A 17,276-nucleotide genomic window follows, 5' to 3' on the forward strand; every position below is an offset into this window, starting at 1 on the left:
CAGCGTCTATTCTCAGGCGCGATCCCACTACTGAGCGGCACGAGGGCTTTGACCTGCTCCGTCTCCGACCTGGGCCGGTGCACCCCTCCTTAGACGACCTGGTGGTCCCGGGCTCCCCCAGGAGCACCATATCGATACCGAACTTAGTGCGGACACCCGATCGACACAGTCCGCTGCAGCTCAGAGCTCCTGAGCTCAAACGATCCTCCAGCCTCAGCCTCCCGGTAGCTTGGATTACAGGCGCGCGCCACCGCACCCGGCGAGAGAATCTCTCATTCATAGATGGTTTGTGGTTTTACGCACGTGACGTCATCAGAGAGGACGCTCAGACTAGAAGCTTTATTGTTGTTTGATGTTTCTATCTTGTTTTGGATAGATCCTAACGTTAAAGTTACACTTTGCTTCACATCTTAAGGCTCTCTGTTACTTAGATAATAAAAGTGAGACCACTGCAGATAAAGTTATTTGGGTATTTCTGGCATGATGTTTGTTTATTTGTTTATTTATTTATTATCATCTCTGAAAAAATGAGCTGGAAAAACATGAACATGTTTACAGTGTAGCGCGGCTAATAAAGAAGATTAAAAAAAATCAGTCTCTGTCTAAGTATACAATCACAATTTACACTTCACATGTATGAATGGGTTCCTTTTTTTTATTCTGCAAATCATTGATTAAAGTAACAATAATTTCAATTCTAATAATTAATTTATTACTAGTAAAACAAAACAAAACATATTGGTAGAAAAATAAATACATGTTCAGTACATGTTCCATCTGTAAGCAGATATAATGAATCAGCAGTGTGGGCTTAGAGAACTACTGCTACTGCTACTCACCACTGCACTTTATCATACTATTTTAGCCTGTACATATTAGTCATGCCTATTTGTTGTTCTTTTGTATTTATAGCTGATGTTAGTGTTATTATTTTTATTCTATTTTTATTTGTAGGTCTTAGTCCTATGCCTTGTACAAAGAGAGCACAGTTTACCTAAGTCAAATTCCTTGTGTGTTCAAGCATACCTGGCCAATAAAGCTGATTCTGATTCTGATTCTGATTCTGATTCTGATTCTGATTCTGATTCTGAACATCTGTCAGGTGGAGTGAAGGCTGTCTCTCAGGCTGTGACAGAGGTGGACATACTCTCTGTCACTGACTCTGACTTCTCCCAGCACATGTTACATTTTACTTTGTTCACAGAGACAATTAAAATCACAGACTTTGTCTCTGATCTTGGAGATCTCTGTCAGCTTCATACCTGCTGCAGTGTAGCAGGACGTCTCTGTCTCCACCTGTCTGTGTGGACAGAGTGGACATAGTCTGTCCTCTCGGGCAGCCAGGTGTGTCTGTGTCTCCCTGTCTCTATGACCAGGCTGTGCTGGCTGAGTCTGTACCTGGTTAAGGTCTTCTCTCATCACTGCTCACTGCTCACCGTGGAGCTCACTCGGGTTTACAGGAGACATGCTGTCCCCATAGGCTGTCCCTGATCCAAGCTACTGTTCTGTAGAGGGCGCTAATACTCTGAAGAAGTTATCATTTCTGGAAGAAGAAGAAGACCCCCCCCCCCCCCACCACCACCACCATGTCCCCTCAGAGGTCCTCAGCGCCTCCATATGAAGCTGAAATTTCGCATTTGCTCCCCATTCAGATTTTTGTTAAACTGAACTTGTAAACATGAGTGGAAGAGGCAAAGGTGGTAAAGGACTCGGTAAAGGAGGCGCCAAGCGTCACCGTAAAGTCCTCCGTGATAACATCCAGGGAATCACCAAGCCCGCTATCCGCCGTCTGGCTCGCCGTGGCGGAGTAAAGCGTATCTCCGGTCTGATTTACGAGGAGACCCGCGGTGTGCTCAAGGTGTTCCTGGAGAATGTGATCCGTGACGCCGTCACCTACACCGAGCACGCCAAGAGAAAGACCGTGACCGCCATGGATGTAGTTTATGCTCTGAAGAGACAGGGCCGCACTCTGTACGGCTTCGGAGGTTAAACTCTTCATCAACAACAACAACAACGGCTCTTTTAAGAGCCACACACTGAATCAATAGAGACAGAAATCATCCACCAGTTTATGTTTAAATTGCCACTGTTCTGCAGATGTCCATTATTTATAAATTCATCATAACTCCAAAATAAAAGTCTGACCGGGACAGTGATGTTCTCTTAAGTATTTGTATGTGTGTTCGATTACCTTCCTGTTGACATGATCACTTCAAAGTAGCTGCGCGTAAATCCTCGTGTAAAAGCGCTGAACAAACCAAAGGTAAGGCAGGGTAGGGCCAGCGTATCCAGCCCCAAAAATGTGATATTTACACTAACCCCATACGTGTCGGATTTAGGCTACTAGCACCGAAAGCAGTTTCTCCTGCAGAAGTGCTTCAACTATTAAAAAGGCCGAATAGCAGAGCGCATGCGTAAAATCTGATTTCTCCCGGTCCACATTTAGCCTACATGATATTGCACATGATGAAAGCTATGCTTAGACAGAAACCCCTCGTTCTGTATTATCAACGTATCCATTAAATGAATAAAGGGACTGACTACCTTTAAGCGCGCGGGGTTACGTGTGTCCGCGCGCCTTCTGGCGGAACCGTGGGCCTTTAAGTTAGCAGTACCAACAAGTAATCACGCAAGAAAGCTGCTATGATAAGAGTTGATTCGGTCTACACAGACCAATAATCACTAGGTCAGTTTGACCAAACAATTTATATGTGGTTCTGAGTCCGAAGAATTGTGTAGATATTTCATCATAAGTAATGTTGTTTGACTGTGTACTGTAACATCTGGGACTTGAGCTCTTTAAAAAGTATTGTGGGTGGCCCTGAAAAGGACCTTTGTGGTTGCAGGTTCACAGCGGCTTTACTTGGAGCTGGTGTACTTGGTCACAGCCTTGGTGCCCTCAGACACGGCGTGCTTGGCCAGCTCACCGGGCAGCAGCAGGCGGACGGCGGTCTGGATCTCCCTGGAGGTGATGGTGGAGCGCTTGTTGTAGTGAGCCAGACGGGAGGCCTCACCGGCGATGCGCTCAAAGATATCACTCACAAACGAGTTCATGATGCCCATAGCCTTGGAGGAGATCCCGGTGTCGGGGTGGACTTGCTTCAGGACCTTGTACACGTAGATAGCGTAGCTCTCTTTCCTGGTCCTCCTCCTCTTCTTGCCGGTCTTGGTGGCCTTGGACACGGCTTTCTTAGAACCCTTCTTGGGTGCTTTCACTGTCTCAGGCATCTTGTTCTAGTCAGACTGATCTTAGATAGGTGGAGGTTCAGGAGATTGTATTTATATCGACTCTATTCAGATCAAACTGCTCTGACCCTCGAAGAGGATTGGCTGAGATTCAGAGCTCAACTGAGTCAACGCAAGAGAAGTCTCTGAGTCACGTGACGACCCCCGACCAATAGTTGCTTTTTTGAAGAAGAAGAAGAAGAAGAAGAAGAAGAAGAAGAAGAAGAAGAAGAAGAAGAAGAAGAAGAAGAAGAAGAAGAAGAAGAAGTAGAGGTAGAGGAAGAAACCTTTATTGAAGGCGTTGGATAAAAGAACTTATATCATAGGAAACTTGCATAGTCATAATTAAACATATTATAATGCATTTAAAGAAAAGAAAAGACAACTTTATCAGACATGACAGTATAATTATTGATGAAATAATATGATATAAGATAGAAAAATATAACAAATCAAATCAGTGAAATAAGATTTATTCTTTAAATAAATCTAAAGTGTGTGTGTTTGTTTTTGTTGTTAAGACATTTTAAAGAGTCTTTGAAGTTTTTAAATTCAGTGACAAACATTGAAAAGTGTGGGTAAGATTTATTAAATTTGGATTCATGAAAATGAAATGTACCGAGCAGTATTAAAAGATGTATCAATCTTAATTTAACTTCCATATAAGATTATGGTTTTAGGGTTTTATTTAATTGAACTGTGAAATTCATCAAATTGGCCAAAACATTATCGACGTCTCTCCAGAATAATTGAGGAAATTGTTGTCATTGTCATTCCATGATGTTAAAAAACCCAACAAGAGATCAAAAATAAAAGGTCCCTCATGAATTTATTTTGAGCAATGGTTTTGTCAATGGTTCTCCTACGTTCTGGACTTTCATTCAACATATTCAGACTTCATCATATATACAAATATATTATAAGTTTTACATAACATGTTCTGTATTCATCAGAATAAACACATTTGTTATCTTCAATGTGGTCACATGTGTATCATCAATGTCAATAAAATACTCTTATTTTTAAATCTTTAACAACAAACACTGTTGTGTCAATTTATCTGACTTACATGTTTGTATTCCTGGACAGGAATGAAAATAATTAGCTGCACTTTGTGTCAGCAGTTGTAGACAATCATCATTATACTAACTAATAGTAAACAATGCGCTGTAAGATATTATAAGAGCATCTCACTGCTACAAACTTCTACTGGGTCCAAATACCCAAAGAAAAGCAAGCCGGGCCAGGATTCAGAAAATAGTTAGGACACCAATGCCTGGCTTGAAGGATGGACATACTGAGGCTCTGAATTGTAAAGTAAAAGCAGATATGTGAGTCACTCCAGGCTTTTCAGGATGTTCACAACCAGTGGCATACTCAGGCTGCTTGAGGGGCAGAGTCAAAAATATAAAAACGGCTCCTGCTTCAAAACCCTGATATTTACAGTTTAGAATTAAGTCAGACATACTGAGGTGTTGGGGTCCTGACACTTAATTCCCTATGCTGAATATTTTTGTGACCATTGGTGATGGAAATTCAAGTATGTAACCCCCCCCCCCCCCCCCCCCCCCCGCAAAATTATTGATACATAATCAACAACAAAAATGAATTCTAGTGCCCAAAATTTGATATTTTATTTTCAAGAGTTCATTTGAAAACTGAGTTAAATCTAAATAAAATAGTAAAATGAACTGCTTAAAGACTTAAAAGACAGAAGAAACTCAAAAACCAAGCATGACAACCAAACATGTGACATAAGGGTAAGTTACCAACAGGACACTTTTATGGAAGTTTTTTTTAACATGTAATTCACTTAAAGGGCATCCTGAGTCTTTTAATGTCATTGCTTTCTGTCCATTGGAGAGGCAGCCAGACGATACTTCTCTACATTTCATCCACTCCTTTAGGATTGCACATTTCTACATTTAATTCAGAAGACGGACGTCCAAAGGGGATACTACTCATTGAGTGCTTCGAGGTGACCCTTTCCTTATAAGGTGAACCCACTACAAGACCAATACTGGAAATAACTCTATAAGACACTAAGGCATCCAGAGGACAGCTTTTTTTACATGAAGTCCATTAGAAGAGAAACCTGAGGGCAATAATTAAGTTAAAGCTAGTTTGTTTGAAAGTCCATGACAGTCCCCAGAGCAACGATGTTCATAAGCAAAGCGCTCACAAAATCCATGATGAATCCACGTAGTCAAGATAATAAGGAAAATACACCATTCACAACAGGTGGGTTAAAACATGTCCACTAAAGACAGATTAAAACCACTCTAAAAGCAGACGGGACTACTGCTGCTGCTTGTCGCCGCAACGAGGCAACGCCATGGCCATGGGCAAGATTTCAAATGGTGCCCCTTGTATTATAACCAACTCCACCAACAATCACATCAAATATACACTGAAAGAAACTGACAAACATTTAAAAAAAAAAAAAAAAAAAAAAATAATAATAATAATAATAATAATAATAATAATAATAATAATAATGACCTCTCAAAGAACATTAATGAAATGGTAACAACATTGATATTCATCAGGAAAAAAATATACATGTTCTAAATGCATAATGTAATAGTAGTAGAATGTATTCAGTCATTGTACAACAATCATTTTCACAATACACACTCTTTCAACAAAGCAACATTCATGTATTAAAACCCTTAAAGACTAGACCATTTTGGGGCGCCAGACTCTCCTGTACTTATTTTGATTTTCTAACCTATTGAAGCAGTCAGCATCAAGTGCCATACATCATTTTATTCAGGAGAACCTTATCTTTCACTGTGCTGCATTTAAAGTAGCAGTTTCATATTTGGTTTTTTTTCTGATAATGGATGAAAATACCAAAGAGTTTTAAAAAACGTCTGGAAATGAAGCTCATTTTTTACTATGAACGTAGACAAAACATCAGGAAGTTTTGTTTTGTTAGAAAGTTGTAGTTGGGCGTTTCAGACTTCCAAATGAACCTTTGTCACTATGAAACCTTTACTAAGCAAGTTACAGCCATTTATTATAGTATTTTCTTAGGTGTTTTTTGTAGTGGAAAAAGCCGGTGTGTTCCTTCATATCATTTACTGACCCTGTAGATGTGTGTAAAAAAAGGTCTGAGAGTAAGCAGATATTATATCATAAATTAGGACACTGAAGCAAAAGTGACTTTTCAGATAAATACATTCTGATCCTGAACACATGCAAACATGGTAACAAATACAGGAAACTGTGTTCATGAATAAATGAAAAAAATACTTAGAGCAAATAAGCAGCTTTACATGTTTAGAATACAGGTGAGGGCACTTTTTATATTAGATTCAATATGAGGGCATCTAACCTCCCCACCCATCACATGGCTCATAAATGACGAAATATAAAGTACACTCTGTTAGATAGGAAGACTATCCTCAAACATATCTAGCCCTGCTTTCCCTGAGTGGATACTTAGACGGTCTGTGCTCATCTTGCAGCTGATTCACAGATCTGCTAGGAACACTTCCAGGAGAACTCTACCTATGAACCTGATGAAGCAGTGACTAACAGACAACCATTACTTCTGCGTTTTACAACTTATATGTTAATGAACATTTTTCAGGTCATGTTCTATATTCCAAAAAGTTAAATGAAGCATTATGGTCGCCTTCAGAGTAAACAATTCCATTTGGAGTTATGAAAGCTGAAATGAAAAGCCCAGAGACTTCATGGTTTATCATGCAGTTAACAATCCAACAGTTTCTCATATACACATTATGTGAAGCTCTGCTCTTTAAGGTGTATGGTGGGTGGCTCTTAAAAGAGCCGTTGTGTTTGTTTGTAGTCCTTGTATGTGTTTACTTTTTGGCGGCCTTCTCGGTCTTCTTGGGCAGCAGGACAGCCTGGATGTTGGGCAGCACGCCGCCCTGAGCGATGGTCACTCCGCCCAGAAGCTTGTTGAGCTCCTCGTCGTTGCGGACAGCCAGCTGCAGGTGACGAGGGATGATACGAGTCTTCTTGTTGTCACGGGCAGCGTTTCCAGCCAACTCCAGGATCTCAGCGGTCAGGTACTCCAGCACAGCTGCCAGGTACACGGGGGCACCGGCACCAACACGCTGGGCATAGTTCCCTTTACGCAGCAGTCTGTGGACACGACCGACTGGGAACTGGAGCCCGGCACGGGATGAGCGGGTCTTTGCCTTTGCTCTGGCCTTTCCGCCGGTTTTGCCTCTTCCACTCATTGTTAGATTGTTTTCTGGAGTCTGAACTCAGAGAAATAATGTCTTTCATTGGACCAAACCCAGCTTATATACCCGCGGAGCGCGCGCGTTTTCCAGGCTCACCAACCAGAAAAGAGGCTTCCAGCAGAGCAGCAGAGGGCGGCCCGCGCTCAGCCCCGCTTCAAACTCTGGAGGCATTTCTCTCCAATAAGCAGCGGAGCTTGCGGCGGGGCTGGGCTCCAGGAGCGGCCTCTCACCAATCAGGAGCCGGAGGTCTGAAGCAGCGTCACCGTGTCACAGCTGCTCCTCCGCTTTAAGAGCAGCGCGCCTCCTCTCTCTTCAACATTATTCTCCCGCTCACAGTAAGCAGAGACAATGGCCAGAACCAAGCAGACCGCTCGTAAGTCCACCGGAGGCAAAGCCCCCAGGAAGCAGCTGGCCACCAAGGCAGCCCGTAAGAGCGCACCGGCTACCGGAGGCGTGAAGAAGCCTCATCGTTACAGGCCCGGTACCGTGGCCCTGAGAGAGATCCGTCGTTACCAGAAGTCCACCGAGCTGCTCATCCGCAAGCTGCCCTTCCAGCGCCTGGTCCGTGAGATCGCTCAGGACTTTAAGACAGACCTGCGCTTCCAGAGCTCCGCTGTCATGGCTCTGCAGGAGGCCAGCGAGGCTTACCTCGTGGGTCTCTTCGAGGACACCAACCTGTGCGCCATCCACGCCAAGAGGGTCACCATCATGCCTAAAGACATCCAGCTGGCTCGCCGCATCCGCGGAGAGAGAGCATAAACCGTCCTCTTCTGCTGCTCTAACCACAACAACGGCTCTTTTAAGAGCCACCTCACTACACCTACAGAGATCATTTCCACATTGTGTTACATCACCTTTACAGTCAATGATTCAACACACATTTGGAAAAGTTTCACACAAATTGATGAAACTAATCACCGAGCTTGAACACTGGCTCCTCGTTTAGATGAATCATTGGAGCTGTGTATCTATAAAATAATTCCGTATCGGTCAGTATTCAGTCAAGAGTATGTAAATGGACTTGTTCTCTCCACTCAGATGATTTCGTGACAGTGCTGGAGCAATGCTGCCTCCGTGCTCAAACACGAGCTCAATGGATGCTCAAATACTGCCAACAATTGTCTAACATGAGATCTGTTAGTTATTGTCATTCATGCAGATCAAAATTCTTATATTCCACATATTTAGAGTGGTTCAGAGTTCACATCCAAACATGAAGCAGAATCAGAAACTTTGATCAACTCTTCAGCTTCAACTAATCTCTGATCAGAGTGTGTGCATGTGTATTAGTTCTTGTTTTACTCATGGTTTAATTGATCAGCATTGAGATGCAAAGCTTCCTGGTTGTAACTGTTCACATGTAACCTTCCTGTGATGTGTATGTTCACACAGTTCATTGGTTCATTTCGTGCAGGAGACAGAAAGCAGGTGAGCTACAGGTGGAGCTCCCAGTGCGTAACCGTCGCTGTCCGAGGTGCTGAAGTGAAAGTTGACAGCTTGTTGTGTCACTTTGTTTAATGCTCACACTGAACCTGTTTATAAAGTAAGCCTTTGTGGACGTTAGATTGACACACAATAACTTATAAAAACAGGGTGTGTAACAGGAATTGGTTTTACATCGACCTCGAGCTCACTATCAGCAACAACGTCAAAGTTTAATTTCCATCAGTCCTTAGAGAACATTTGTAAAGACAGGGAGAGAAACATCTTTATTCATGAGCAGCCTTGAGACTCCACCTGGCCTCGCTGACACCCTGTAGCTCCATCCTGCTGCACTCAGTCTCTGAGCTGACTCTAAAGAGAAGAGCCGCTCAGTGATGATGCTGAAGACCTGCTGCTGTCCCTCTCAGAGAGTGACCAGGAAGTCTTCAGGATCCAAGTTTGCATCCAAAATCAAGACAATGTGTCATTTCAAACATGAGTACAGATGAAGACAGTTGACGCAATGTTCCAGGAAAATCAAACAAAATATATCATGTGTGAAATAAAAGACTTATTAACAAGGTGACAGCCCAACATTTGACATCAAAGACCCTGAAACATCATGAACACATCTAATAAATCTACGCCTGGAGGAATTCTCTTCACAAAAGCAGAAGGTGTTTTCAGACTGACGTATCTGACTCTGTCTTCATATCTCAAATGCTCTCTGTCAGAGTGTTACAGAATGAGCAGCAGAAGTAAACAGGTGACAACCCTGGCCCTCCTCTTTGATCATGACAGTAAAAGAGAGGAGGGTGTGTCTGGAGATGATCATCTTGTGGTCAATTCTGAGTCTGATGATTCTGATTATGAACCAAATGAGGAAACAGCTATTCATTTCCCTCCAGGCAAGACATTCACATCTAAAAATGGGGAAATACAGCGATCTCCATCCCCAAATATACGTCAGACAAAACTGTCTGCAGAAAACATTATAAAGACAGAGCCACTAGGATAGCAGGGAGTTGTGTAAAAAGACATCCAGTCAGCTTTTGAGCTGGTCATGGTAAATGGTAAATGTTTAATAGATTTGTACTTGTACATCTCTTTCTAGTCTTCTGACCACTCAAAGCTCTTTTACACTACTCGTCACATTCACCCATTCATACCACATTCACTCAATGATAGTAGAGGCTGCTATAGTAAGGGACCATCAGTATTAGCTAATCTCATACACACACCGCTGAAAAACAGCAAGAGCAGTTTGGGGTTCAGTGTCTTGCTCAAGGACACTTAGGAATGTGACTGCAGGAGCTGGGATCAAAGAGAGACAAGCTGGCAGCCATTAGGACAGTGAGGGACAAGTGGGTAGATCAACTTCCACTTGTCTTTAATCCAGGCCCTAATGTCACAGTGGATGAAAGGCTAGAGGCATTCAGATGTTCCTTCCATTTTAGGCAATATATGCCCTCCAAACCAGCTAAATACAGCATTAAATGGCAGCATATGACAGGAGAGTTGTCTCTTGTTAATTTATCAACATCACTTGGTTAAAAAAATCAATCAAAATTTAAAATTTAAAATACAATAAACAAAAATCTATTTCATGTAAAACTATTGTATTTATATTTAGGGCTTTCCAATGTATCTTAAAAAGATTTAACATGAAGTTTCATGAAAACGAGGGAGTTATCCTCTTTGAACCATGATCTGTGGGAGCTAAAGAACACCATTGCATTAAATATTGATTTAAATGGTTAGTAATGGAGTTGATAAAGAGACTAAAAAAATATTTATTGGGATTTTGACACTTTTGTATATTTAAATATGACCTGGCCTCAGGTAGATTTCAGGGACTCTTGCATTATAAACCCAAACAGAGAGCATGTTTGTTAAAGAAGTGTTTGTTATTGAAATGATTTATTTGAGCAACAACTTGTTCAGCTCAGTCTGCTTGTGATAAATGTATTTGGATGATGGTACTCGGTTGAGGAGCACTGGGAGCAGTGTGTTGTAGATTTGTGTTAGTATATTCTAAGCTTACAGCAGCCATGTCCTTGAACTGTTGGATTGAGTTCTATCATATGAACGCTGCTGAACAAGGTTTATTGTTGAACAGGACTTATTGAATGAGGCCTGTTGATGTTACATGTTTGAAATGTTTGTCCTGTCTGCTGTGATTGTAATAAGTTTGATTGAATGGGCCTACGAGGTGACATAGAGCTCAGTGAATAAGAATGAATGTCTCTGTAATTGATTGAATGTGTTGAATGTGACATGAATGAACAGGACTCTACTCTTCAGTGTGAGATGTGGGTGGCTCTTAAAAGAGCCTTTAGTTTTGAGGTCGATCTTCGGTGGTCTCAGCTCACTTCTTCTTTGCTGCTACCTTCTTGACTTTAGGCTTGGCAACCTTCTTTGCGGGGGCTTTCTTGGCTGCAGGAGCCTTCTTGACCACCTTTTTAGGACTCTTAGTGGGTTTCTTTGGGCTCTTGGTAGCCTTCTTGGGGCTCTTTGTGGGCTTCTTGGGGCTCTTGGCTGCTTTCTTGGCCGCCGCGGGCTTCTTGACCTTTTTCGGGGACTTCTTAGCGGCTACTGGCTTCTTAGCTGCCGCTGCCTTAGGCTTCTTGGCCGCTGCAGGTTTCTTGGCTTTAGGGGCGACTTTCTTAGCCGGCTTCTTCTCTGCGACCTTCTTGCTCATCTTGAAGGATCCGGAGGCCCCGGTTCCCTTAACCTGGACCAGAGTGCCCTTTGCCACCAGACTCTTAATAGCAGTCTTGACGCGAGCCTTGTTCTTGTCCACATCGTATCCTCCTGCAGCCAGGACCTTCTTGAGGGCGGCCGCGGACACGCCGCTCCGCTCCTTGGACGCGGACACAGCTGTAACGATGAGCTCGCTGACGCTGGGGCCGGCCTTCTTCGGCTTGGGGGCCTTCTTCTTGGCCGCCTTGGCCGGGGCGGCGGCTGGGGCTGGAGCTTGTTCTGCCATAGTTCAGTCGTAGAGTCGTTCACAGCACGGAGTGACTGACACGTTAAAGCTCAATGAGCAATACGCTGCTCTTAAACGCACCATGAGAACCGTAGAGACTCAAGCCGGGCCTCCTCTGGGCCGTCTGAAAGCCGAGCCTCTTGTGTTTTCTCTCCCTGATAAAAGAGTCCAAACTAAAAGATGGAGCCGTGCTGAATGCTGACAGTGAAGGAGCAGATGGTGGACTTGTGTCTCTTCAGACTGAAGTCATGTTGAGCTCTGCTGCTCGCTGCGCCTTCTTTGTGGAGCCTCCAAAGCGCACAGATTCACCGCCGTGAGCAGCACTGCTCAGCGGCTTTTCTCTCTCATTTCTCTCCTAAAAGGATTGAAAAAGCTTCAGAGCTCGGTGAAAAGTGCTTCTCCCGCTGCTCCGCATGTTTGTTCAGAGCCTCAGAGTAAAAACATCCATGTGTTGATGAAGAGTTTGTCCTCAAATCAAGTTATTGTGGTCGCAGCAAACACACTGAGGAGGACTGAGGCCTGTGCTGCAGTTTGTCCAGGCTTCCTCGCAGAGCTGCTCTCTGTCTCTGTGGACATGTCCTCTGCTTTCAATCATTGACACAAACTGTTCCTCTGCTCTGTACGAACACAAACAAAGATCTTTTGATGGCCCTTTATGGGTTTTGCTGCAGTATTCATTCATAAACACACTGACCAATGTTAGAAGCACACAAAATAATGTGGAGCCATTTTCCCTCCAAGTCAGTGCTGAGAAGAGTCTGAAACACTGATCACACTGACAGACTAATAAATGATTGACAGCTTTATTGCATGAAATGAGTCTTTGGAAGAGAGCAGGAATGATTTCCTCTATCAGAACATGACTGAAGTTGTAATAGGATGTAGCTGATGAAGAAGAGCACAACATAAACACCTGCTGCTGTGGACTCACAATGTTCACTTAATAAGTCTGTGATCATCAAAACATGTCATGTATCTGTAACAGAGAGAGTTATCTCATTATCACACAGGTTGTTTGATTTTTCACTTCACCTGCTTCCATCAGCCCTCAACAGAGAACCAGTCGTACCTGTACAATCGGCCCTTCTGCTACAGGTGTGAAGATGTGTGAAGAGGAGGACACAAACAATAGATGGAGACAAAAACAAGACTTAGAACTATTCATTATTCTGTAGAATAAAATACACTCTTCTTTTCATCATACTCTAAAAACTGCTGGGTTAAAAATGACACAATTTGGGTGATTATAGTAACCCACTGCTGGGTCAAAAAGGGACCGACCCAGCCATGGGTCATTTTTACACAGCAGGGTTGGGTTATATTTTTAACTAAAAAATTGGTTAAAAAAATTAACAAGGTTGTTGGGTAAAAGGCACCAGGTTGCTGGGTTGAAAAAATGCCACCAATATTCTGGGTTATCAGAATCAATTATTTTAATTAATTATTTAACTTTATCCTGCGTTAAGAAATGCACTTCTAAAATTACATTCTGAATAAATAAACGAGTCACATCATTTCCCAGTTACTTTATTGCAACAAGTACAAGTGACAATAAAACTATAAAATGTATTTATCTGTAAAATACAAAGAACAAATTCATTTCACTTGACTCTAATTCATTTCATTTCTCAAACAAACTCATATTTCAGCAAACAATTCTATATTTTTTGTTTTAGTTTTGGACCTGTTAAGTCAGCATTTTAAATATTTATTTTACACATTGGCACTTTAACCATTGAACTCAAAACCTGCTTAACACACATCATGAACACTTGAACAATTCAGCTAACCCCCTCACCATGCACCTTAGAAAAATGTATTCCTTTCATCACTGCTAACTGAGCTCTCATGAACTTTATGGCATTCCATTCATCTCCAGGGATGTCAAAGATGACAGTCTGAATGAACTCCCAAATCTGGGCAAAAGGTTTTGGGTGTGTCAGATCAAACACATAAAAAAAGCCTTGAAACAAACATCAACTGCACCCAAAAGAGAGGGCTGCTTCAGGGCTGTCCCATGAGTGATCACAAATGCTTGGGGACACTGTTACTCTTCTCCATGACAAGAACAAAGGGGTACTCTGCTGTTGCTCTGGTCAGGTAGTCAACCATGTTAGTTCCAACCTGAAAAAAAAAAAAAAAAAAAAAATCTGAGCAGAATATTTCAAAGTTGCTACAACAGGCAAGAATAAACTCTTCATTGATGTGAAAAAGGATTAAAGGACACTGAACTTTGCTTACTGGTATCCTATTTTTATGAATTTAGCTGCATGATTGAGTAAATCCCAAAACAGATTGTGACTGTAGGGAGGAAAGTTTGGGGTTAAAACACTGGTGTAACAGAGCATCTGCAGGTGGGGTGTGGATAGAGGGAAAAACATACAAACATTCTCAAATCATTTTGTGCTGATCGTAACTTTATGAAAATGTAGTTTGGATCGTTTTTCCTTTGTTGCTTCTTCAAATAAAATAAATGATTGATACAAAATCAGAGGTGGGGGTATAACCTTTCTTTGGCCTGTGGAGGAAGACATGCCAAGTTTGAAAACCACTGGCATATACTTAAACCTGACAAACTGTCAAGGCTACTTTGGAACAGGACATTAAAATGGTTGTTGGAAATGTACAATACTTAATTTCCACCACTATGGGTCTGTTAATTAACAAGACACTGGCAGACAGTTTTGGGCTGCTGCTCAGAGCCGTCTTTACTGTCTATGTTCGAGTCTGGTTACTGTTACGCTGCTCATTTACTGCAGCTGGATGGAAAATGTTGGTTAATTTGTGGAGGATTAAAGAGAGTATATGGGAAAATAAGGGGGTGTTCACAGTCTCTGCTGAATGCTAGAAAGTGAGAGTTTGCTTAACTTTAAAAACACAGACACACTCTTTCTCCTTGTGTGACAATGCTGGCTTATTGTATCAAACAGCTAATATATTAAGGTAATCTGGCTGTTTATGGAAAATAAACACTGCATTACTTATTAGAAAAAACACAAAGGATCCTGCAGGAGAACTTGCTTTGCTGTTGGCTGGTACAATACTGCCATTGTTGCTGAATATCTGTCTGAGGTGACTCAAGCACACTTGTTGACACACAAAGTAGTTGCTAAGTTCTATTCATGTTAAGTTGAGTCTTGTTCTCTGACATCCCAAGCATGAAGTAACAATGGTGACGGCGTACAATGAACCGTTCCTTTCATTGAACTTGGGTATTTCGTTGGGATTTAACTTGTAGGAAATATTTGTGATTATGTGGATACACAACTTAACAAAATACACAACTAAGACCTAGTCATTACAGACATTTAATGCAGAACTCCAACATATATGACTATCATGACTCCAAGGCTGGACATCAATGAAGGCCTTGTAGCAGGAAGTCTCTGTCTCCACCTGTCTGTGTGGACAGAGTGGAAACAGTCTGTCCTTTCGGGCAGCCAGGTGTGTCTGTGTCTTCCTGTCTCTATGACCAGGCTGTGCTGGCTGAGTCTGGACCTGGTTAAGGTCTTCTCTCATCACTGCTCACTGTGGAGCTCACTCGGGTTTACAGGAGACATGTTGTCCCTGATTCGAGCTTCTGTTCTGTAGAGGGCGCTAATACTCTGAAGAAGTTATCATTTCTGGAAGAAGAAGAAGAATAAGAAGAAGAAGAAGAAGAAGAAGAAGACCCCCCCCCTCCCCCTCATGTCCTCTCAGAGGTCCTCAGCGCCTCGATATGAAGCTGAAATTTCTCAATTCCCCTCATTCAGATTTCTGTTCAACTGAACTTGTAAACATGAGTGGAAGAGGCAAAGGTGGTAAAGGACTCGGTAAAGGAGGCGCCAAGCGTCACCGTAAAGTCCTCCGTGATAACATCCAGGGAATCACCAAGCCCGCTATCCGCCGTCTGGCTCGCCGTGGCGGAGTGAAGCGTATCTCCGGTCTCATCTACGAGGAGACCCGCGGTGTGCTCAAGGTGTTCCTGGAGAACGTGATCCGTGACGCCGTCACCTACACCGAGCACGCCAAGAGAAAGACAGTGACCGCCATGGATGTGGTTTATGCTCTGAAGAGACAGGGCCGCACTCTGTACGGCTTCGGAGGTTAAACTCTTCAGAGTCAACAACAACAACGGCTCTTTTAAGAGCCACACACTGAATCAATAGAGACAGAAATCCTCCTCCAGTTTTTATTTAAATGGCCACCGATATGCAGATGTTTATTATTCAGTAAAATAATGATAATCATTAAGGCAGGGTTAGCCAACATGTCCAGCACAATACACTGGACTAGCCTACATATTCGATAATAAATCAAATAAGTATATCAAACTGAAATGCGATATTAACACAATAACCCCAGACGCGTCTGATTTACCATCAAGTTGTTTCTTCTGCATAAGTGCTTCAATTAATAAAAGGCTGATTAGCAGAGCGCATGCGCAAAATCCCTGATTTCTCCCGGTCCACATTTAATGGCATTCTTTGACGTAACCTCTTCGTTATTGCACTGTATGTAAAATGAATAAAGGTGCTGGACTTTGGCCGCCGGCAGCAGTCCTGCTGTTCGAGCACGTGGGGCTGCGTTTGTCTGTGTGCGCGCCTTCTGGCGGGACCGTGCTCTGTGTTACTCTTCTCTCTGCATGTCGAGTTGTGCATCAGTGGTCCATTTACGATATTATAATTCATATGTAGGCAAGATATGTGACTGTGGTGAAGGCCATAGTACTCGGGCTGTACCCAACAAGTAGGCTAACGCACGCAAGAAAGCCGATAAGAGTTGATTCTGTCTACACAGAACAATAATCACTAGGTTAGTTTGACCATACACCATATATATGGTTCTGAATTTGAAAAATAATGTAGGTATTTCATCATAAGTAATAATGTTTGATTGTGTACTGTAACATCTGAGGCTTCAGCGCTTTAAGGTTGATGTGGGTGGCCCTGAAAAGGACCTTTGTGGTTGCTGGTTCACAGCGGCTTTACTTGGAACTGGTGTACTTGGTCACAGCCTTGGTGCCCTCAGACACGGCGTGCTTGGCCAGCTCACCGGGCAGCAGCAGACGGACGGCGGTCTGGATCTCCCTGGAGGTGATGGTGGAGCGCTTGTTGTAGTGAGCCAGACGGGAGGCCTCACCGGCGATGCGCTCAAAGATATCACTCACGAAGGAGTTCATGATGCCCATAGCCTTGGAAGAGATCCCGGTATCGGGGTGGACCTGCTTCAGGACCTTGTACACGTAGATGGCGTAGCTCTCTTTCCTGGTCCTCCTCCTCTTCTTGCCGGTCTTGGTGGCCTTGGACACGGCTTTCTTAGAGCCCTTCTTGGGTGCTTTCACTGTCTCAGGCATCTTGCTTTAATCAGTCTGACCTTAGATAGATGGTTGGGTGGAGGTTCAGGAGATTCTATTTATATTGACTCAATTCAGATCA

At 42.9% G+C, this 17,276-nt stretch overlaps 5 protein-coding genes across 5 annotated transcripts; 1 reads left to right on the forward strand and 4 right to left on the reverse strand.

The window, feature by feature from the left end:
• Positions 1-1,634: 1,634 nt before the first annotated feature.
• On the forward strand, positions 1,635-15,996 carry LOC117817569. Its single transcript, XM_034690309.1, has 6 exons — positions 1,635-1,988; positions 2,847-2,968; positions 7,095-7,377; positions 7,539-7,694; positions 7,789-8,133; positions 15,630-15,996. Exons 1-6 carry the CDS (start codon positions 1,679-1,681, stop codon positions 15,947-15,949), a joined length of 1,536 nt encoding a protein of 511 aa, XP_034546200.1. The 5' UTR covers positions 1,635-1,678; the 3' UTR covers positions 15,950-15,996.
• On the reverse strand, positions 2,792-3,241 carry LOC117817424 (histone H2B 1/2-like). The gene has a single exon (XM_034690139.1). It carries the CDS (start codon positions 3,226-3,228, stop codon positions 2,860-2,862), a length of 369 nt encoding a protein of 122 aa, XP_034546030.1. The 5' UTR covers positions 3,229-3,241; the 3' UTR covers positions 2,792-2,859.
• On the reverse strand, positions 6,391-7,460 carry LOC117817417 (histone H2A). The gene has a single exon (XM_034690130.1). The coding sequence runs from the start codon at positions 7,440-7,442 to the stop codon at positions 7,059-7,061; it is 384 nt and encodes a 127-aa protein (XP_034546021.1). The 5' UTR covers positions 7,443-7,460; the 3' UTR covers positions 6,391-7,058.
• On the reverse strand, positions 11,115-11,953 carry LOC117817411 (histone H1-like). The gene has a single exon (XM_034690125.1). It carries the CDS (start codon positions 11,857-11,859, stop codon positions 11,239-11,241), a length of 621 nt encoding a protein of 206 aa, XP_034546016.1. The 5' UTR covers positions 11,860-11,953; the 3' UTR covers positions 11,115-11,238.
• Positions 15,997-16,780: 784 nt separating the features above from the next.
• LOC117817422 (histone H2B 1/2-like) lies at positions 16,781-17,233 on the reverse strand. Its single transcript, XM_034690136.1, has one exon. It carries the CDS (start codon positions 17,192-17,194, stop codon positions 16,826-16,828), a length of 369 nt encoding a protein of 122 aa, XP_034546027.1. The 5' UTR covers positions 17,195-17,233; the 3' UTR covers positions 16,781-16,825.
• Positions 17,234-17,276: the final 43 nt, after the last annotated feature.

The sequence above is a fragment of the Notolabrus celidotus genome, chromosome 8 (genome assembly GCF_009762535.1).
Source record: "Notolabrus celidotus isolate fNotCel1 chromosome 8, fNotCel1.pri, whole genome shotgun sequence".
Lineage (NCBI taxonomy): Eukaryota > Metazoa > Chordata > Actinopteri > Labriformes > Labridae > Notolabrus > Notolabrus celidotus.